The sequence below is a fragment of the Nerophis ophidion genome, linkage group LG12 (genome assembly GCF_033978795.1).
Source record: "Nerophis ophidion isolate RoL-2023_Sa linkage group LG12, RoL_Noph_v1.0, whole genome shotgun sequence".
In the NCBI taxonomy this organism is placed as follows: Eukaryota; Metazoa; Chordata; class Actinopteri; order Syngnathiformes; family Syngnathidae; genus Nerophis; species Nerophis ophidion.
The window spans coordinates 1,562,553-1,586,130 of NC_084622.1; the positions used below are offsets into that span (position 1 = coordinate 1,562,553).

The following is a 23,578-nucleotide window of genomic DNA, read 5'->3' on the forward strand; positions in this document are numbered from 1 at the left end:
TGTAGCATCATTTGAAAAGTCACTCGCTAGAGCAGGTGTCACCAACCTTTTTGAAACCAAGAGCTACTTCTTGGGTACTGATTAATGCGAAGGGCTACCAGTTTGATACACACTTAAATTGCCAGACATAGCCAATTTGCTCAATTTACCTTTAATAAATAAATCTATATATTAGGGCTGGGCAAAGATTAAAAATTTTAATCGAAGTTAATCGCACTATTTCTCCGATTAATCGCGATTAACTGCATTGTATACGCAAAGCCCAACAATGAATTCAAAAGTAGTGTGTAGTGCACCTTTATTGGAATATTCTCCCACATGAACAAAAGCGCCAAAACATTTGTTGTGCAAACACAATTTAAATCGGTCCTTGTTAAACAGTAGCAGTTAAATAGCATATTTGATGAAAATCAACTCAAAAAATGTAAATACAAACATTTAAGCTTATTGCCACTGCCAGGGTATTTAAGTTATCCTGTTTGTTATGGAAAATAAATATAATCTACATACAAATCTCTGAGCCACAATCATAACATCTGAACAGGCAATTTCTGAGGTAACAGCAGAAACATTTTTTTTTATCAGGGTCTTATGTTTAAAAAACCTATATTATAGGTAGTGGGCTGTTTTAGGGAATTTTTGATCAAATTATCCGTAGTGGCAATATTAATAATGTTGTGTTTATTCTGCGTAGTGCACTTAAAATAATTATGACCATATCTAGGAATTGATATGATGGGAATTTTCCGATTGTTTGCTTGGTGCTTTGATAAACTGAACGCATCATATACATGGTACTATATTGTGATGTTATGAGCCAGGGAATAAAAGAACTACCCTACCCAGCATGCAACAGGAGTGAGGAGCATGCGCGGTAGCCCGGTATAGGTTGTGTCGCCATGACGGCATCTTGTATGTTGTGATATGCACGCTCTGAAAGCAAACATTAAGAACTCAGCCAACACTCCTGGTCTGCATTATTCATAAATAGACAGACAACACATATACTCCGCTGCTTCACAGGCCGCTGGATGTAGCCGGCAAAGTATTCCCATGCTAGCTAGCCGGTCTAGCAAGCACGCCTCATTCAGTCCAAAACGGCCCGATCTATCTACATCCAGAATTGTCTGGCGGTCGTAAGTGATCCCGGAGTGACCACGCTGTAAGCCAGCCATGAAATTTGCAGAATTGTCCGGTATTTTTGCCGAATGTTCCATCTTTACCAAGAGCCCCTCAACACCGAAGCACGTCCGGGCGTCGCCATCTTGCTAAGAAAAAGCGTTAACAAAATAAAAGCATGTAAACAACATACGCAAATGTGCGATAAAATAATTGTCGGCGTTAATAGATTGATGAGTTAACTCGTAATTAACGCATTAATTTGCCCACCCCTAATATATATATATATACATATATATATATATTAAAAAATGGGTATTGCTGTCTGTCATTCCGTCGTACATTTTTTTTCCTTTTACGGAAGGTTTTTTGTAGAGAATAAATGATGAAAAAAACACTTAGGTGAACGGTTTAAAAGAGGAGAAAACATGAAAAAAATTTAAATTAATTTTGAAACATAGTTTCTCTTCAATTAGACTCTTTAAAACTCAACCGAAAAAAATGGAGAAAAACTAGATCATTCGAATCTTTTTGAAAAAATTTAAAAAAGAATTTATGGAACATCATTAGTCATTTTTCCTGATTAAGATTAATTTTAGAATTTTGATGACATGTTTTAAATAGGTTAAAAACCAATCTGCCTTTTGTTAGAATATATAACAAATTGGAGCAAGCTATATTTCTAACAAAGACAAATCATTATTTCTTCTACATTTTACAGAACAGCAATTTTAAAAGAAATTCAAAAGACTTTGAAATAAGATTTAAATTTGATTCTACAGATTTTCTAGATTTACCAGTATATTCATTTTGAATTTTGATCATAATAAATTTGAAGAAATATTTCACAAATATTCTTCGTCGAAAAAACAGAAGCTAAATTGAAGAATTAAATTAAAATGTATTTATTATTCTTTACAATAGTAAAAAAAAAATACTTGAACATTGATTTAAATTTTCAGGAAAGAAGAAGAAGGAATTTAAAAGGTAAAAAGGTATATGTGTTTAAAAATCCTAAAATTATTCTTAAGGTTGTATTTTTTTCTCTAATATTGTCTCTGAAAAGTTATAAGAAGCAAAGAAATTTTTTTTACATTTATTTAAACAAGTGAAGACCAAGTTTTTTAAATATTTTCTTAGATTATCAAATTCTATTTGAGTTTTGTCTCTCTTAGAATTAAAAATGTCGAGCAAAGCGAGACCAGCTTGCTAGTAATTAAATACAATTTAAAAAAATAGAGGCAGCTCACTGGTAAGTGCTGCTATTTGAGCTATTTTTAGAACAGGCCAGCGGGCGACTCATTTGGTCCTCACGGGCGACCTGGTGCCCGCGGGCACCGTGTTGGTGACCCCTGGTCTAGAGAATGAAGAGAATTTCATAACGTCCGTAGTAACATACCACATAGTGAAGGACAAATACTATTTGATTTCCTATTAAGCAGCTCATTTTTATTTGACACTTAAAATGTCTGACAATCTTGCACTTTCTGTTTTGGAAATGACATGAATGTTTGTGCCACTGCTTAATAACTTTAATAAATACACTTTTAGTTGTGATTTCCTTCTCTGCATGAAAGTTTAAAAGTAGCATATATGAATGCAGTATGAAGAAGAATGTTTGAATGTAGACACATAGAATCATCATACTGCTGTGATTATATGCATCAAGTGTTCATTCAAGGCTAAGCCAAAATATCGTAATATATATTGTATATCGCGATATGGCCTAAAAATATCGAGATATTAAAAAAAGGCCATATCTCCCAGCTCTAACTCAAAGCGCTTTACATAGTGAAACCCAATATCTAATTGTTTTACATTTAAAGCAGTGTGGGTGGCACTGGGAGCAGGTGGGTAAAGTGTCTTGCCCAAGGACACAATGGCAGTGACTAGGATGGCGGAAGCGGGGATCAAACCCACAACCCTCAAGTTGCTGGCACGGCCGCTCTACCAACCGAGCTATACCGCCTTCATATTGTGCATTGGAACTGTATGCTTGTTTGAAAGTTTGAAATGAAGTAACATCGTCCACAACCATAACTATTACAGACTCTGCTACAGAACTGGGCAAATATTTTCACTCGGGGGCCACATTGAGAGAAAAAATGTGTCTGGGGGGCCAATGTGTGTTTTAAGTCTTGTCTCATTTTTATTCTCTGGCTTTTAACAGTACGTGAGTTTTATGGTCCTCTGTTCCCCTCTGTGTTTTAAAATGTTGCTTTCTATTTACTGTTTTAATTGGTTTCACCCTTAAAATTGTTTTCAATCATATTAATTTTATATTGTTTTTATATTGGTTTTATATGTATTTATTATTTATTTTTAGTTTTTATTCAGTCATTGGAGGAGTGAAGTGAAGTGAATTATATTTATATAGCGCTTTTCTCTAGTGACTCAAAGCGCTTTACAAAGTGAAACCCAATATCTAAGTTACATTTAAACCAGTGTGGGTGGCACTGGGAGCAGGTGGGTAAAGTGTCTTGCCCAAGGACACAACGGCAGTGACTAGGATGGCGGAAGCGGGAATCGAACCTGCAACCCTCAAGTTGCTGGCACGGCCACTCTACCAACCGAGGTATTCCGCCTCAGGATAGTATTTGAATGTTGTTTTTAATATTGTTGTGCAGCACTTTGGAAACATTTTGTTGTTTAAATGTGCTATATAAATAAAGTGGATTGGATTGGATTGAATGTGTATGCGTGTATGAATTATTTAAACACATTAAGCTGTAAAAATCTGCTGTACAGTATGTGTTTTAGTCCCTTTTTTCAAGAACACTAATACCAAAAGTCACAATGTCCGATAGAATTCTAAAAAAGTTATGACAGACCACCTCAAAAAAACGGAATGGAATTTTACAGTTTTTTACTGAATTGGACACTTAAAATGTACATTTTGAATTGAATTGAAATATTTATTTCAAACCTGCACAGTAAAACAAAACACATTTTTCTTACTTTTTGAGATATTTATGCAAGGCTTGAAAGGGGGTTGGATGAAACAGATGCTTATAATATCCAGACCCCTCTCACTCTTTCCACATTTAAAGGCCTACTGAAAGCCACTACTAGCGACCACGCAGTCTGATAGTTTATATATCAATGATGAAATATTAACATTGCAACACATGCCAATACGGTCGGGTTAGTTTACTAAATTGCAGTTTAAAATTTCACGCCGAAGTATCCTGCTGAAACGTCGCGGTATGATGACGCGTGCGTGTGACGTCACGCATTGTAGAGGACATTTTGTTCCGGCATTGTTCCCAGCTATAAGTTGTCTGTTTTCATCGCATAATTCCACAGTATTCTGGACATCTGTGTTGCTGAATCTTTTGCAATTTGTTCAATGAATAATGGAGACGTCAAAGAAGAAAGCTGTAGGTGGGAAGCGGTGTATTGCGGCCGCCTTTAGCAACACAAACACAGCTGGTGTTTCATTGTTTACATTCCAGAAATATGACGGTGAAGCTGTACTATGGAACAGAGCGGTCAAGCCAACACGGTTGGATTGGACCACACACACAAAGTACAGTGTATTATGCAGCGATCATTTCAAAAGATTGTGTTTTGAAGAGGGTCCCTTGCAAAGTGCAGAGATGGGCATCGCCACCACCCGTCGACTGGTGCTGAAGAAAGGTGCGGGGCCGACCTTCAGGTTGTACAGGTACGACCATATAATCTCACTAAAAACACTAGTAATACAATAAGCAGATAAGGGATTTTCCAGATTTATCCTAGTAAATTTGTCTAATAACATCTGAATCGCTCCCACTGTATAGTGTTTTTTTTAATCTAGTCCTTCACTCTCACTTTCCTCATCCACCAATCTTTCATCCTCGCTCAAATTAATGGGGAAATCGTCGCATTCTCGGTCCGAATCGCTCTCGCTGCTGGTGGCCATGATTGTAAACAATGTTCGGATGTGAGGAGCTCCACAACCCGTGACGTCACGCGCACATCGTCTGCTACTTCCGGTACAGGCAAGGCTTTTTTATCAACAACAAAAGTTGCTTTTTTATCAACACCAAAATTTGCCAACTTTATCGTTGATGTTCTCTACTAAATCCTTTCAGCAAAAATATGGCAATATCGCGAAATGATCAAGTATGACACATAGAATGGACCTGCTATCCCCGTTTAAATAAAGGGGGGGGTCGCCCACATCTGATGTCCTCTCCAAGGTTTCTCATAGTCAGCATTGTCACTGGCGTCCCACTGGATGTGAATTCTCCCTGCCCACTGGGTGTGAGTTTTCCATGCCCTTTTGTGGGTTCTTCCGAGGATGTTGTAGTCGTAATGATTTGTGCAGTCCTTTGAGACATTTGTGATTTGGGGCTATATAAATAAACATTGATTGATTGATTGATTGATTGAACATATGAACGTCGCTCCTCTTTTACTTCTCAGACCAGCTCCCTGATAGACATTTTTTACAAACAGGCAATACGCAACAAAAATGTACAAAACAGCAAAATACAGGCCTTGAATTTAAAGTTTTTAAGGTCAAGGCAAGTGTTGCTACATTGTTTATTGTTTACATTGTTTCTTAGTCATCATTGTCACCGACGTCCCACTAGGAGTGAGTTTTCCTTGCCCCTATGTGGGCCTACCGAGGATGTCGTAGTGGTTTGTGTTGTGGTTTGTGCAGCCCTTTGAGACACTAGTGATTTGGGGCTATATAAGTTAACATTGATTGATTGATTGATAATGCATCCAGCGGGGCATCACAACAAAATTAGGCAAAATAATGTGTTAATTCCATGACAGTATATATCAGTATCGGTTGATATCAGAATCGGTAATTAAGAGTTGGACAATATCGTAATATGGGATATCGGCAAAAAAGCCATTATCAGACATTTCACGGTACAGTATAAACTCTGTTGTAAAGTGTTCCTGTGAGTATTTTTTTTTTACACAAAATTCAATATACTGTGTAATAAGAAAAATCCGGTGTCGCTCACCAGTAAAGTTGCTGTGCAATTCTGATGTTCTTTAGTGATCTCTCTAGCAGCAGCATGACCAGGGGTCCATCCAGCTCCCACTCACTCTTCAGAGCCTGTACAACAAGATGATCACTCAGAGAAAGCACACAAAGGAAGGCGTCGGTTCATGGTGGGTGTCGGTGTGCTCACCTGGACCAACTGCGGCAGGAATTGCTCCAGCACATCGTCTGGTATTAGTAGAAAATAATCAACAGCGGCTGTGCGCACTGTCTGGTCGGGGAAACTGCAGAATACTTTTTTTTTTAAATAAAAGCAAAGCATATTTTGAATCCTGATGGGAAAGAGTGCATGCTTCCTACCTATCGGTGAGCAGAAAGAGGGCCTCCTCGGGGAGGTGGATGGCCCAGTGCTCCACAATTGTGTAGATTTCTGTTAGGTCCTCAGGCTGCCACCGGGGGGCTCCACCCAGCACAAGGTGAAGGAATGTACTTGATTGGTCGCTTTGGTGACGTTTACTCCACATAAAGTTCTTCTCATTTTCTGACAGACTGGGGACAAAGGTATACATACATTAGTGAACATGCAGGAAAATGTGCTGGTTTTTTTCCACAGAAATAATTTTATATCACATTATTGTTTCTTTTATTAATATCGGAGTCCGTTCTGCAAAAGGGTAATCCCTAGAACAGTGTTTTTCAACCACTGTGCCGCGACACACTGGTGTGCCGTGAGATATTATCTGGTGTGCCGTGGGAGATTATGCAGTTTCACCTATTTGGGTTAAAAATGTTTTTTGCAAACCAGTACTTGTAATCTGCAAATAATGTGCCGTTGTTGAGTGTCGGTGCCGTTTAGAGCTCGGCAGAGTAACCATGTTATACCATACCATATCAGTAGGTGGAAGCCGGTAGCTAATTGCTTTGTAGATGTCGGGAACACGACGTGTGAGACGACAATGCTTTGTCATGATCACGATACGCAGGCGACAGCTGGAAGCATCGTGCAGGTAAAAAGGTATCTAATACTTAAACCAAAAATAGAAAAACCCCACATACAATCAGAAATATCACTAAGCTTTAGAACTTGGTTGTAAAAATCTCCTTCCACGTCTGTCCCTAACACCCACATTTCAGGCTGGCTGCTCTGGAAACACTCTGTGGAAACACTCCCCACCCACACTGCTTGGTGCCTCGTCTGAGCTGCTGTGACTTACATACCATAGTAAGTAATTAGATGACCATAGTAACTAATTAGATGACCATAGTAACTAGTTAGATGACCATAGTAACTAATTAGATGACCATAGTAAGTAATTAGATGACCATAGTAACTAGTTAGATGGCCATAGTAACTAATTAGATGACCATAGTAAGTAATTAGATGACCATAGTAATTAGATGACCATAGTAAGTAATTAGATGACCATAGTAACTAATTAGATGACCATAGTAACTAATTAGATGACCATAGTAACTAGTTAGATGGCCATAGTAACTAATTAGATGACCATAGCAACTAATTACATGACCATAGTAACTAATTACATGACCATAGTAACTATTTAGATGACCATAGTAACTAATTAGATGACCATAGTAACTAAGTAGATGACCATAGTAACTAATTAGATGACCATAGTAAATAATTAGATGACCATAGTAACTAATTAGATGACCATAGCAACTAATTAGATGACCATAGTAACTAATTACATGACCATAGTAACTAGTTAGATGACCATAGTAACTAATTACATGACCATAGTAACTAATTACATGACCATAGTAACTAGTTAAATGATTATAGTAACTAATTAGATGACCATAGTAACTCATTAGATGACCATAGTAACTAATTAGATGACCATAGTAATTAGTTAGATGACCATAGTAACTAATTAGATGACCATAGTAACTAATTAGATGACCATAGTAACTAAGTAGATGACCATAGTTACTAATTAGATGACCATAGTAACTAATTAGATGACCATAGTAACTAATTAGATGACCATAGTAACTAGTACATCATGCATAAGCACAGATTCCAACCATTGAAATACTTTATATAGTTGAAGACTTACGGCCTTTAGAAAACATCACTGTATATTATAATGGCAGCTACACTTTCCCTCTTAATGATGTAAAAAAAATTATTTGGGAATGTCCGGCAGGCCACATTGGAGCCTGAATACCAGGACAGGGAGACTGACAAACAGTTTTATACCCACAGGCCATCAGGCTTGTGAATGCTAACTTGTGAATGCTAGCTCCCCCCTAGTTTTTACTTTTGTCTTTCTGAACAAAAGACAGCTACCTTGACCACCCCCGAACTGTGAACCATCACTGTAGACACTTTAACTGCTGCTTTGACCCGAGGTCACTTCCACATTTATACTGTTGACTGTCAATCAGAATGTACAATAATGTTATGTTACTTACTGTGCCTTGTATATACTTTTTTATTTCTATTTTTTATTTTTAGCGAAGTACCGTGTGACTTGTTGAAGGCTGGACTAGCAAAGTAAGATTTTCATTGTACGGCAAACTGTCTGTTTAACTGTGCATGCGACAATAAACAATCTTGAATTGAAAGATTTACCGGGCCGCATGTGGCCCCCGGATCTTAGTATGGAGGAATTGGCAAAAAAATAAGAGTGTGAGTAAATGCAGGCCCACCACTCCATATACGAACATCACACACTGTCCGCAGGGCTCGTGATCCATGGGGGGGCCGTAAGTGTTACCACAATTGTATTCCCAGCCCCTTCCTCTTCCGTTACTGACACTGTCCCCCGTGGTGCAGAGTGTTAGTGCTGTTTTTTAAGACAGTCGTACTGAGTGTATGTTTTCATGTTAAGTGTGTTATTCTGAACAAACAAAAATTATTTGCCATTTTTTTCCCCTGTGAATTACTTTTAGTATGTGCAGCAAATTAAACTAAGGTTTTATTAAAAAAAGTATAAACGTGTAAAAAAAGAATAAATAGTAATGGGTGGCCTTTAGTTTTGATTATTCAAAGCCTTCTTCTGTGTTTAAATCTGTCAATTGGTACCAGGAGAACTTGATGTTGTTAATTCTTTTTTTTTTTATACTCACAAGCAAACACTAAGCTTCTTCGACATTTGTAACAATTTCTTTCTCAAATCTTCACAAGGCGAAGAGAAAAGGATCGACCCGGGGAGCTCGATCGGCCTGTGATAAATCCACTTCACCTCATCTAGAAAGTCGAGCTGCATGGGAGAAACGAAAGGGTCAACAATGTAGGGCACAGGTGTCAAACTCAAGGCTAGGTGTCCAGATGTGGCCCGCCACGTCATTTTATATGGCCTTTGAAAGCCAGGAAATAATATGTATCAATAAAATACTATACCTTTTCTTACTAAATGTATTCTTTCTTTCTATTTTGGGAGAAATAAACATATGTCCTCCATGTAATCGCAAATTATGTTAACTTAAATATTGTCTAATTATGCAAAGCATTTTTAAATAGAAATAAATACTAATAATAATGATTTCAAAGCAAGTTATCCATCAAATTGTGCAATGTAAAAGTAGCAATAGATTTCATGGTAAAATTGCGAAATTTACTGTGGTTTTTACAGCATTTTTCTCTTAATGGAAAATGTTTTACTTTTTTTTAATGTAATAAACTGTGGTGTCGTGTTGGCATTTACAGTAATACAGTGGTTCTCAGCCTTCTTTCAGAGATGTACCCCCTGTGAACATGCATAAAAACATGGTGTAATAATAGTATTCACTGTTAGAAGCGACCCTCTGGGGCCAAACGTAACCGCGATGTGGCCCTCGGTGAAAACGACTGACACCTCTGATGTAGGGGTTTTGATGTTTTGGCCACTACTGACCTGCAGGATGACTCCGACTGCCTGCCTGTGGCTGTCAAACAAGGCGGGAGAGGGAGGCGAATGCAGCATGGCCAATGTGGACATACTGAGCAGGATGGTCCCTCCTAACAAGGTTCTAGAAAAATACAAAGATGAAAGCCCGTAAGTCAACTCTGTGTGCAGCGTATTTGGTGCTATTTGTTACGCCCTCGCTCATAAACCCATTTCAATGTGACTGGTAGAAAATGGATGGATGTCTGTGACGGTTGTTCCAACTCTGTACAGTAGATAGCATTGTAACTCTGATTATTAACACACCTTAAATGCACCTGGGGCCTTGTGTGTTTGGATTCTATCCTAAACATTTTGTATGCATAAACCTCAGAAAATCAGTACCATCGAGTACCAGTGTCGATTCGCTTATCGGTTCTAATGTGAAAAGGTACTCATTCCTAATACCATACCGTATTACAGTAGGAAATTGTTTATTATTGTTTATTGAATGGATCCCCATTAGCTGACGCCAAGACGACTGCTAGTCTTCCTGGGGTCCATATAGGAGCGTATAAAATAAAAATACAAAGAATACATTAGGGGTGTATTGGTACGTGTATTTCTATTGACCGGTTTCGGTACGGGGGTTTCGGTTTGGTACGGGGTTGTACCGAACGAGTTTCTAAGCTAAAGTCTTAACAAGCTGCTTTGCTTCTTCTGCCTCTGTCTCAGCACCCAGCATTGTCCCACCCACTAACCATCTGATTGGTTACATATATAGCGGTAACAGCCAATCAGCAGTGCGTATTCAGAGCGGTAACAGCCAATCACCAGTGCGTATTCAGAGCGCATGTAGTAAATGGTTCAGCGTCGAGCAAATAGGTGTTTAGCAGGTGAGCATAAGGCAGCGTACTCTCCCCAAAATATAATAAACACCTCCCAGTCAACTACTACTAACATCACTATGAGCCCGTTGACCTTCTAGAAACTTAAACTGCAGCTCAGCTCGCTCGCAGTTCTGGCTTGAGGTGAAGGCTAATTAGCTTTTAGCGTAATGTAGCTCATTTTGCGGTGTGTGTGTGTGTGTGTGTGTGTGTGTTTTACGGACAGAAAAGCTTTGAATGGTAGGGTCCCTGATATTACATGTTGATAAAAATATAACATTTACATAATAAAATCAACTATAGGCTTCCCAAATGCTGTGATAAATTAACCATGATGAGTAGACATATGTAGAAGAAATGTTTTGTCATTTTATATAATCTGAGCAACAATTTAGGGCAGTTTATGTGGATTAACAGGGGTAGAATTATTATAGTGTTCCCAATGTTAAGAGGATAAAGCCATTATTTACAAATTTGGTACATAAATAACAAAAAAATTTTATATTTTGTTGTTTTCTTACTGTACCGAAAATGAATCGAACCATGACCTCTAAACCTCTAAACTACCTCTGTGTTCTTTGATGTTTGATGTTTCCCTCTTACACACATGTAAGATGGATAGATATAGATAGATAGTACTTTATTGATTCCTTCAGGAGAGTTCCTTCAGGAAAATTAAAATTCCAGCAGCAGTGTACAGAGTTGAGATCAATTTAAATAAAAATAAAAAGTAAATAATGGGGGTTTATATGGAAACAAAAAAGAGAAATATTACAATGAGAATAAAAACTAAAAAGCAACAATGGGAATAAAAATCTAACAGTAAAATAGAAATATAACAAGACAAAGTAGGCAGTAGAGGGATGTGTTCTATGGCTATGAGTTGTTTTTTTTCCCCTTGGCCTCAGTCTGCACCCCCCCTCCAGGGCCCAGACTAAGACCGATTTTTTTATTTTATTTTAATCTTCTATTCACACCCCCACCCACCCCGTTTACCTGTATCTCACCTTTTTTGTAAGGGGCGCTGGAAGCCGGCAGAACCGTCAGCCATCCTGTTCTGTCACCCTGTAATGTTTGTCTGATCTTGAATGGGATTGTGCTAAAAATTTTAATTTTCCTGAAGGAACTCTCCTGACGGAATAAATAAAGTACTATCTAATCTAAACTGAGGTACGTACCAAACCACCCGTAGAATACATGCATTACCAAACATTATACAAAGGAAAAATACAACATAAGACACAAAAGCTAGTTAAACCCAGTATTAAAAATTCACGTCATGTGAGCAGCTGCAATGGGTGTATTTTCAAAGCTGTCTTGAATGACAATTTACTTTGTGAGAGATGAATGTCAGATGGCAACTGACTCCAAAATGATATACATCAATACATGACTATGTTTGAGGAGATTGGTCCTTGGAGCAGGAAGTGCCAAATAGCCATTGCTGGCATTCCTAGTGTCATGAATGTGTGTGTTAGTTGATTTTAAAAACTGTTTGTAAAAGTAATCTGGTCTAACTTGATAGTTCTAAAGAACATAAGGAGACTACAATGCATCTTTTGTTCAACAGACAACCAGGACAGGCGTGAATGCATAAATGAAATATTAGTGCGCAACGAACATTAAGTATCAGTCTAGCCGCTTTGTTCAGGTCAGACTTAGTTGTAGCGGACCATATTATAGTAGAGTAATGAAGATGACAGAAAAGCAAGGACTGTATGACATTGTTGAGGATGTCAAGAACGTGGAGCACTTTCTGACCATGGCTAAACCTCTTCCCATTTTCATTCAAATACCATCAACATGATCGGACCAGGACAGTTGACTGTCTAACAGCGTTTTGCTTTTTTTTAACCTGCTCAATAGGTATATCTGACATTGAAATATGAAGCTGAGGGTCATCAACAAGCTTATGTCTGGATCCAAAAAGAATGCCTTTTGTTTTGTCAATATTCCCAACAAGTTTACTATCATTCACCCAGCCTGACACTCTCTCCAGGTCCTGATTGAAGTTATTTTCCAGGTTATTTAAGGTAGAGGCAGTACTGTACATCTGCATACATAACCATATTGGTGTTTGTTGTAACACAGGGAAGATCATTAGTAAAAATAATCAAAAGTAAAAGGACCTAAGCAGCTTCCTTGAGGCACGTCGCAGTAATTGTACTTGCGTTCAGATAGACTACCATTAAAACACACTCTCTGTGATCTTCCTGATAGGTAGATCAACATCCAAGGAAGTGACATACTATTAAAATAATATTTTCTCAGTTTGGAAATCATTATGTTGTGATCTACAACATGGAATGCCGCACTAAAGTCAGTCAGGACAATAGTAACCATCCTCTTGACATCCATTTGTGACAGCCAGTCATCAGTCAGCTGAGCTAGAGTAGTAGATGTTAAATGACCTCGTCTATAAGCATCCTGGGAACACCACATCACTTTGTTGTAGGTAAAGTCATCTGGAATCTGTTTGAAAACAACTTTTTCCATCAATTTACTAAGAACAGGAAGTATGCTTATTGGTCTACTGGTTTTACCAGTAAAATCTTTATTTCTGTCCTTGGTAGAGGGATGACCTTGGCCTCCTTCCAAACCATAGAACAGACTCCATATCTTAATGATTTATTAAATATATGACAAATGGGAGTTGATACATGGCATGCCGCAATTCTTAACAATTTGCTATCTAGCGTGTCCGTCCCGGCAGGTTTATCAGATGGCAGTGATGACAAATATTTCTCAATACCAGAACGACTAACAGGTACAAAATCGAACCTGCAGTTTTCACCCTTCATTATATGATTTTCAATTAATGTGCATGAGGAGGAGCCATCATATTTCCTCTCAGATTTTCCGCCTTGCTTGTGAAGTGATTATTAAAATATGTGGCAATTTCCATTGGCTTCGTCAGGTAATGCTTGTTGTTTGATGTATTAAAAGCCTACCTGTTGCTGTACAGAGGAAGAACAGCCCAAGCCAGCATCTCAGGGCTCTTTCCTCGTTTTGAGCCCATGAGCTGAAAGGTCAGCATGCACTCATAGGGCAACTGCTTTACTGTCATAGGAAACGCCATCCTAAAAGTCAAAAGATGCATAAGCAACATAATCATTTGTGTTGTGCAACATAATAACACCATTAATATTGGAGTGAATAACGCATTATGCATTTCAATCAAATTATATCTTTTTAACCAACAATTAAGCCAATTTTCAGATTAATTAGCACTAATTAGTTGGGGTATCCCAATCTGATATTGGTCCAATATCAACAAAAAACAGGATATATTAGCTTGCATCTAAAATATCCAATAAAAATCCAACGCCCTCGACGCAAATCCCATAGGGGTGAAGGAAGGATGGTCAGCGCCTGAGAGCTGCGGCCTGCCACCATGGCCCCCTACTCCCTCTCCACTGTTGCTTAATATCTGGAGAAGTATGTTGTAATATGTAAATGTGCTTTGCTATGGAGGTTTTTTCCCACTTCAGACTGGGCTCCCTTAAGAGCCCAGTCTAGATTGTATTTTTTTACTCATCCTTCTCCAGCGTTTACCTTTTTCCCATCTTTTATAGAGCGCCTTGTGGCGATTCATCAGCGTTCCTGTTCTGTAACCAAGTACACTGTTTGTCTAATCTTGAACGGGTTTGTGCTGAAAACAAAGTTTTGTTGTACTTGTGCAATGACAATAAAGACCTATCCTATCCTAGAAGCTCCAATACAAGCAACCAAACAGCGCATTTACCACAGTTAACTAGTGAATGTCCTCCAAAAAACACACAAGATTGGTCTTTTCTTGTATTTTTGCCAAGTCTTTTACAAAAGGTAAACATGGTAGGCTACTAGGAGATAGCATTATGCACACAAGCTTGATGTAAAAAATAAAGCTTAAAGCACAACATTTGTCAATAAAGTGTCAAACATTCACAGATTTAAAGTATTCAAGGCAGGAGCATATTAGAAAGTGTCCAATAACAAACGTGTCCGCATCATTCAACCTTCTGCGTCATGCCCTTACCTTAATGAATTATTATGAACACGAGTTGTCACCGAAACACAAATTAAGACTAGTGATTATAATAACACACTAATAAGATATTTCATTGGTTAGTGCTTTTTATACCTACCATTCTGTGGGTAATTTCACTTGATCGAACCTTTTCTAACACGATTCCACAGTACAAAACAATAAAAATCTGTATTTTCATGCTTTAAGGGGATGTTTTTTTATACCTACCTTTGTTCTCTTTTTGAGCAATATCACTTGATTAAACGTTTTCTTGCAATCCGCAGAATCCAGACTACAAAATACTAAAAGTATATACTATGAATACTGCTGATTGTATCGGGTTAATATTGGTATTGACCAACACTCCAAGTTTGAAATTAAATGAAATATATTTATATAGCGCTTTTCTCAAGTGACTCAAAGCACTTTTACATAGCGAAACCAAATTTCTAAGTTACATTTAAACCAGTGTGGGTGGCACTGGGAGCAAGTGTCTTGCCCAAGGACACAACGGCAGTGACTGGGATGGCGGAAGCGGGGATCGAACCTGCAACCCTTAAGTTGCTGGCACAGCTGCTCGACCAACCGAGCTACACAGCCCTATATGATGGTAAATTGAACCTGGATGCGGTATTTTATCTTTTCCTTCGTTTTTAGCACCTTTTTGGCATAACGCTCACACTTTTGTTCAGCAGGAGTCCTATTGTGATTTTAAAAAAGTGTCACTAAATATTGGTCCAACTTTTGTTTCAGGAAAAAAATTTGAAAAGATTGGTAATCTTATTTAGGTTAAAAAAACTAAGTTGCATCCGGACAGCCCTACTAATTAGTATTGTAAACCAGTGGTCCCCAACCTTTTTGTATCCGCGGACCGGTTAACGCTTAATAATTTGTCCTGCGGCCCGGGTGGGGTGTCCTTTTTTTTTCTTCTTTGTCATGAAAAAGGGACGTTTTTGTCATGGAAAGGGGAGTTTTTTGTGGTTGGTGCACTATTTGTGAGTGTATATCATGTTTTTATGTTGATTTAATAAACATTTTTTTTTTTTTTTTTTATAAAAAATTCTTCTGCGGCCCGGTGGTTGGGGACCACTGTTGTAAAGTACCAAATCTATCACTGCTTAATTCTGAATTGGTCACCAGTCAACCACATTTGAGCTTTTTACAAGGCATCCAACCTTTTTGTATCCGCGGACCGGTTAACGCTTAATAATTTGTCCTGCGGCCCGGGTGGGGTGTCCTTTTTTTTTCTTTTTTTTTTTTTCTTCTTTGTCATGAAAAAGGGACGTTTTTGTCATAGAAAGTGGAGTTTTTTGTGGTTGGTGCACTATTTGTAAGTGTATATTGTATTTTTTATGTTAATTAAATAAAACATATATTTTTTTTATTTTTTTTTATTTTTATAAAAAATTCTTCTGCGGCCCAGTGGTTGGGGACCACTGTTGTAAACTACCGAATCTATCACTGCTTAATTCTGAATTGGTCACCAGTCAACCACATTTGAGCTTTTTACAAGGCATGCATTGTTCCTGATGGATCATACTTAAAGCCCACTTGCGGACTGTCTCAAAACAACCGATCACTCAAAGTCCCCATGCAGTTCTGTATATAAAGACAAGGAATAACTTACAAGCGGTTGCACTGTATTTTGTTCTCATAGCATAGCGCAGTGCTAATATTTTCCGAAAGAACACCTGAGCAGATCTGTTTTTCTCCGTATGTCAGCTCACAGGACATGGAGAAGCAGTCGTAACTTGCAAAAAAAAAAACAGAGAGAGAGAAACGAGCACGAGTAAGGAATTGAGTTGTTGTTGCAGAATGTTTATATTTACTCTCATACATGGTCATCCAGCTGGGTTGTAGTTTGTAGAGGGCGGTCACGTTGAATTGGAGGAGTGCACTGTTGTTCTCCACATCACGAGTCGGCGGGGTCTTGGGGACCTCCTCAGGTCGGAAGTTGGACAAGATGTTTTCCAAAAAGCTCTGCATGACTGCAATCAGGGCACTGCGCAGCGCCTTCATGGCTACAAGACATGTAGTGATCACCATAACACAAATTTATTTGATTCATGCATTCATTAAACGCATTGCTCTGCTACCATTACGGCGCCACAGTACACAACTGAGCTTCTTTTCATTTAAGACTAAATATTTTAGGCATTATAAGGCAACAATCCCAATGATTTTAACAGTGGTAGACCAGTGACGGGACGTCAGGGACAGCATGGCCTTCTCTCCTGGCCTAAGATAACAAGTGGACATTGTGTCGCCCGGGCCAAAGAGGAAAAGAACCATCCGGATTGTTGAAAAGCCAGCATCTGTGATGGTATGGGGGTGTATTAGTGCCCAAGGCATGGGTAACTTACACATCTGTGAAGGCACCATTAATGCTGACAGGTACATGCAGGTTTTGGAGCAACATATGTTGTCATCCAAGCAACGTCTTTTTTATGGACAATAGACAAGACAAAGCCACATTCTGCACGTGTTACAACAGCGTGGCTTTATAGTAAAAGACTGCAGGGACTAGACTGGCCTGCCTGTAGTCCAGACCTGTCTCCCATTGAAAACATGTGGGGCATTAAGAAGCCCAAAATACCACAAGTTGAACAACTTAAAGGCCTACTGAAATGAGATTTTCTTATTCAAACGGGGATAGCAGGTCCATTCTATGTGTCGTACTTGATCATTTCGCGATATTGCCATATTTTTTGCTGAAAGGATTTAGTAGAGAACATCGACGATAAAGTTCACAACTTTTGGTCGCTAATAAAAAAGCCTTGCCTGTACCGGAAGTAGCGGACGATGTGCGCGTGACGTCACGGGTTGTGGAGCTCCTCACATCTGAACATTGTTTACAATCATGGCCACCAGCAGCGAGAGCGATTCAGACCGAGAAAGGGACGATTTTCCCATTAATTTGAGCGAGGATGAAAGATTACTAGATAAGGAAAATTAGAGTGAAGGACTAGAAAAAGAAAAGGCGACGGCAGTGGGAGCGGTTCCGATGTTATTAGACACATTTACTAGGATCATTCTGGAAATATTGTTTTTTTTTTGTTTTGTTTTTTTAATATTGTTTTTAATATGGCTGTGCAGCACTTTGGAAACGTTATTGTTGTTTAAATGTGCTATATAAATAAAGTGGATTGGATTGGATTGGAAAATCCCTTATCTGCTTATTGTGTTACTAGTGTTTTAGTTAAATCATATAGTTATACTTGAAGGTCGGAAAGCTGCGGTGACCGCCAGTGTCTCTGAGGGAAACCATATGGAGGAGCCAAGAAAGTCACAGCTGCCTTTTTGACAGCTGCTGCAGGAGGACGCAAACTCCGCTCAAGTCTCCGGTAAGAGCCGACTTAATATCACAATTTTCTCATCCAAAAAACTTGCTGGTTGACATGTGGTAGAGAAACATGTTCGCCTGACCGCTCTGTTCATATTAAAGCTTCACAACAAACCAAGAAACACTGGCTGTGTTTTGGTTGCTAAAGGGAGCTGCAATCCACCGCTTTCCACCAACAGCATTCTTCTTTGACGTCTCCATTATTAATTGAACAAATTGCAAAAGATTCAGCAACACAGATGTCCAGAATACTGTGTAATCATGCAATTAAAGCAGACGACTTTTAACCGTGAGTGGTATTGGGATAAAATGTTCGCTACAACCAATAACGTCACAAGCACGCGTCAACATAAGCGTCATCATTCCGCGACGTTTTCAACAGGAAACATCGCGGGAAATTTAAAATTGCAATTTAGTAAACTAAAAAGGCCGTATTGGCATGTGTTGCAATGTTAATATTTCATCATTGATATATAAACTATCAGACTGTGTGGTCGCTAGTAGTGGCTTTCAGTAGGCCTTTATGCTGTACATCAAGCAAGGATGGGGAAGATTTCCACCTGAAAAGCTTCAAAAATGTGTCTCCTCAGTTCCCAAAGGTTTACTGAGTGTTGTTAAAAGGAAAGGCCATGTAACACAGTGGTAAAAATGCACCTGTGACAACTTTTTTGCAATGTGTTGCTGCCATTAAATTCTAAGTTAGTGATTATTTGCAAAAAATATATGTTTCTCATGAAAAGAATTTGCAAATCATTGTATTCTGTTTTAATTTACAAATTACACAACGTGCCGACTTCACTGGTTTTGGGTTTTGTATTTCATTCATCATTTGTGATGTGATGTGAGTTATATTTATATAGCGCTTTTCTCTAGTGACTCAAAGCGCTTTACATAGTGGAAACCCAATATCCAAGTTACATTTAAACCAGAGTGGGTGGCACTGAGAGCAGGTGGGTAGAGTGTCTTGCCCAAGGACACTACGTCAGTGACTCGGATGGCGGAAACGGTAATCGAACCTGGAATCTTCAAGTTGCTAGACGGCCACTCTACCAACCGAGCTATGCCGCCAAAATACATACATGGAACATATACAATTTTGGTGTTGTTTACGTAAGTCATTTTGTAGTCTACACCTATCTCTCATGTGTGACTGCCATCTACTGGTCACACTTATCATTTCACCATCTACCAAATAAAATAGCTTTGAGGTCAGTAAGCACAACCAAAATTATTCCTTACATAAGGCACACTATCAAGTTGTGTTGGTTTGCCCACATCTGAGGTCCTCTCCAAGGTTTCTCATAGTCAGCATTGTCACTGGCGTCCCACTGGATGTGCATTCTCCCTGCCCACTGGGTGTGAGTTTTCCTTGCCCTTTTGTGGGTTCTTCCGAGGATGTTGTAGTCGTAATGATTTGTGCAGTCCTTTGAGACATTTGTGATTTGGGGCTATATAAATAAACATTGATTGATTGATTGATTACGGACCGATGGTGAAATCCCTAAATTCCTTGCAATAGCTCGACGAGAAATGTGCCCCTCCCACTTCTAAAGACATGCACCTGGGAATAGGCCCCTCCCACCTCCAAAGACATGCACCTGGGGATAGGCCCCTCCCATCTCCAAAGACATGCACCTGGGGATAGGTTGATGGCAACACTAAATGGTCCCTAGTGTGTGAATGTTGTCTGTCTATCTGTGTTGGCCCTGTGATGATGTTGCGACTTGTCCAGGGTGTAATCCGCCTTCCGCCCGAGTGCAGCTGAGATAGGCTCCGGCGCCCCCCACGGCCCCGAAAGGGACAAGCGGTAGAAAATGGATGGATGAACAACATACAAACTTCACGGTTTTTGGGTTTTGTATTATAAATGTGTCTCGAAACGCATCCCCATTGTGCACCACAAATTCTGCCAAGCAACAAAGCAGAGGGGTCATGCACGGACTGTGACCACCTAAGATTACATGTTTGGTTTGTGTTAACTGTTAATTCTAGCACTGCTAATTATGCCATCTCGTCAAATCTACTCACCACGCTCACACTCAGACATTTCCTGGGGATTCTGCAAGACAAGATGTGGAAACCCGGCATCAGTGAAATGAGGAATGTTGGTTTCCTGACGTGAACGTCTCATGACATCCTACCAGGGCGATGGGGTTGACTCTGTTGAGCCTGCCGATGGCGTCCTCCAGCTCTCGACTTGAGAAGCCACATAGAAGATCAATAATGGTGCGGACGTGGGCCACGAGCACGTTGATGTTCATCCCCGACTGAATTCATGGCGAGAGTGTCAGTTTGGCATTGTGGAAGAGCGAGAGACACGTGAATAGCGATCTTTACTGACTTGACTTCTCAGCAGCATGGCCTCCTCTCTGCCGTAGCTAGTTAGCACATTCTGCAGACTCAACCTGAAAGAGAAAGAACTAAAAGGTTAAACACACACAGTGTGTTGCCTTTATCTAATGTTTCCTGCAAACACACACATTGTTGGCATAGCATGAAACACCAAACAAATACCATGTTGTTCTTTTTCTTACTTGCTTGTGCTGAAGACGCCAACAGGCCGCACCAGCTCGTAGACTTGAGAGGGTTTGTCGTTCCCGTCCTGCTTGAAAAATACTGCATGTTACTGATTGATTGTACTCTGATCTTTACACACTTATGCACGCATGTACAGTTACAAGCCTAAAAAACTAATTGTACTTTTAACAATAATATTAGGGAGTCTTTAGTGTTTTAAAGTTAAAGTTAAAGTATCAATGAGTGTCACACACAAAGTAGGTGTGGTGAAATTTGTCCTCTGCATTTGACCCATCCCCTTGTTTACCCCCTGGGAGGTGAGGGGAGCAGTGGGCAGCAGCGGTGGCCGCGCTCGGGAATCATTTTTGGTGATTTAACCCCCAATTCCAACCCTTGATGCTGAGTGCCAAGCAGGGAGGTAATGGGTCCCATTTTTATAATTTTTGGTATGACTCGGCCGGGGTTTGAACTCACACTCTAGGCCAGGGGTGCTCACACTTATTCTGCAGGCAAGATACTTTTCGATTGACCAAGTCGAGGAGATCTTCCTCATTCATATTTATGATTTATTTTTATTTATTTATGAAAGAGACATTTTTGTTAACACGTTAAAGGTGTTTAATGATAATACAAGCATGTTTAACACATATAGATTCCTTTCTTTCATGAAGACAAGAATATAAGTTGGTGTATTACCTGATTCTGATGACTTACATTGATTGGAATCAGACAGTGGTGCTGATAATGTCCGCATTTTTAAATGGAGGAGAAACAAAGTCCTCCTTTCTGTCCGATACCACATGAAAGTGGTTGGATTTGGAGTCTCATTTGTCCAACTTGTATACTCCTTTTTAAACACTTTGTTATGAGAGTAGCATATGTGTGTGTGGCCCTTTAATGTGTGAGTGACGTCAGTGAGTGTGTGGGCGAGAGAGGAGAGGGAGCGGTCGCTGAGGGCAGGGGAGAAATACATTAGCATCAAACTCCGGAGCTTGTTAGCTTGTGCACGCTAGCTTTCTGAGACTCTTATTTTGTTAGCACAGGCAGGATGAAGCAGGTCTTTTATAGTGAAGACAGGAACTGTGCAGTCGGTCTTTAGAGTTTTGACGGCAAGTACGGCCCAAGAGTCTGTTGAAATAAAAAGTGTTTCTCTTGTCCTGTCAGTGATTTTTTTTCTTAAATATGAGCTCACAGCAGCCAGCGTCATCTCACAAGATCCTCGGGTTCCGAGAATGTCAAACAACTGACGAAAGTGAAGTCTTGGTGAAGATTGATGATTGCTCATTTTTATGTCTATTTTTTTAATGCCTGGCTTGCGATCGACTGACACACCCTCCGCGATCGACGTAATGGGCACCCCTGCTCTAGGCCAAGGACCCCCAAACTGATGGAAAGTGTGTCCAAAGTGTGGCCCACAGTACACTTTTGAAATAAAATGAAATAAAAGAGTAAATGATGCAATTCTATCAATACAAATGATCAAAATGATTAAAAATATAAATATCAAAATTGCCCCCGTTCTCTGGGTGTTCAGTATTCAGTCCTTGGTGGGGACACTGTTGTCCTATTTAAATAGCGTATATTAATTGTGTTATAATTTGCTATATTTATAGCCAGAGCTTTTGTTTGCTTCCGTACCTGGCGGTTTGGGCTACAACTGTTGCCTTCCTCAGAGGTTGTCACGTACGGAAACCGTCAGGTATGGAAACAAACAACAGGTCTGGCTTTAAGAATAACAAATTGCATCATTTTTTGAAGCCCTTATGAACCTCTTTCAATTAATTGTGTTTGAAATCAAAACAGTTAGTTATTGTGCAATAATAAGATCAGGGTTTCCCCTTCATGTAATTGACTGTGGCACACCGCCACCGCATTTACTTTCCTGCCACACCTTGAATTCTTTTTTTTTAAACAAATTAAAGTACTGTGAAGAAATGACATAGTCCCACGCTGTTTTTAAATTTCATTGCCAATCTTGTGACAACAAACAGCACAAATACAACAGCTTTCTACCTCCCGCGAAAACGCTTTCGTCTCCATGAGTTCACACTTCCCCCAACACACAAGAACACTTCCTCATTCTCCGCCAATCACCTTCCAGGCACCGATGGTGTGTTTGCCAACATGGGAAAAACTGACATCAAATCCAAACCACACACATATAAAACATTAACACCAGCTGATTGTTAAAGTTTGAACGGATATATACGGCCTATTATATGTGATATATATGGCTTTTAAAGAGAGAAAGTCCAATTAGAGAAACAGCGCCAAGCAAGTGTGATGTCATGCTCACTGCATGCTCTTTTGTCAAGGACAGTGAGAGACCGAAGTAGAGTCTCTCAACACGAGTACATACTATAAGAACATCATGAAAATATGCTCGATTTCTTTCCAGTTGTGTTTAATAAAATAGTAATTAAAAGTCTCTCGACACCTGAAAATATTTCAACAAAGAACATAAGCAGCAACAATTGAAGATATAGCAAAACGAAAAAAGAAGAAAAAAAAAGTTATACATATGTATGTATATATGTGTGTGAGTGTGTGTGCGGAGGCGGGCGTGGCCTGCCGAAGAACGGGGTGTGCAAGGACCGGCCTCGAAGACAGCGACAGGTGAGTGGATGGCCCAGGTGGGCTTGTTTTCTGATCACCTGTCGCCTTTATTAGCAGCAGCCGGATGGGACACAATGTTGGAGTTGGAGGTGCTGATGAGCGGACGCGGGAGAAAAAGACATTGTGTTGGAAAGCAGAAGCCTATTGATATTTATGAAAATAAAACAGTGTTACACCCTGAATTCAGGGCTCTCCTGGCAGTGTGTGGTGAGGGGAACCTCTACAATATGTAGAGGGCAACCTCTACATATTAATACTAATTATTAATAACAGACTTTTTTTTTAAATGCATGAATACATTTT

At 39.4% G+C, this 23,578-nt stretch overlaps 1 protein-coding gene across 6 annotated transcripts in view; it reads right to left on the reverse strand.

Annotated features, from left to right (window-relative positions):
- LOC133562872 (phosphatidylinositol 3-kinase C2 domain-containing subunit gamma-like) overlaps window positions 1-23,578 on the reverse strand; it is a 74,098-nt gene that overhangs the window by 31,386 nt on the left and 19,134 nt on the right. For 3 of the 6 annotated variants that reach the window (XR_009808922.1, XM_061916676.1, XM_061916677.1), the window contains exons 7-18: window positions 20,677-20,747; window positions 20,484-20,547; window positions 20,284-20,409; window positions 20,171-20,213; window positions 16,637-16,820; window positions 16,427-16,549; window positions 13,742-13,870; window positions 9,934-10,048; window positions 9,167-9,300; window positions 6,428-6,616; window positions 6,258-6,351; window positions 6,087-6,181 (exon numbers count right to left, since the gene is read on the reverse strand). Coding sequence is in view for 5 of the 6 variants with exons in the window: in XM_061916676.1 (XP_061772660.1) it covers window positions 6,087-6,181; window positions 6,258-6,351; window positions 6,428-6,616; window positions 9,167-9,300; window positions 9,934-10,048; window positions 13,742-13,870; window positions 16,427-16,549; window positions 16,637-16,820; window positions 20,171-20,213; window positions 20,284-20,409; window positions 20,484-20,547; window positions 20,677-20,747 (1,367 nt within the window). In the remaining variant the exon portion in view is untranslated. The remainder of the gene's footprint in view (window positions 1-6,086; window positions 6,182-6,257; window positions 6,352-6,427; window positions 6,617-9,166; window positions 9,301-9,933; window positions 10,049-13,741; window positions 13,871-16,426; window positions 16,550-16,636; window positions 16,821-20,170; window positions 20,214-20,283; window positions 20,410-20,483; window positions 20,548-20,676; window positions 20,748-23,578) is intronic. The other 3 variants (XM_061916680.1, XM_061916678.1, XM_061916679.1) reach the window with 3 other exon arrangements.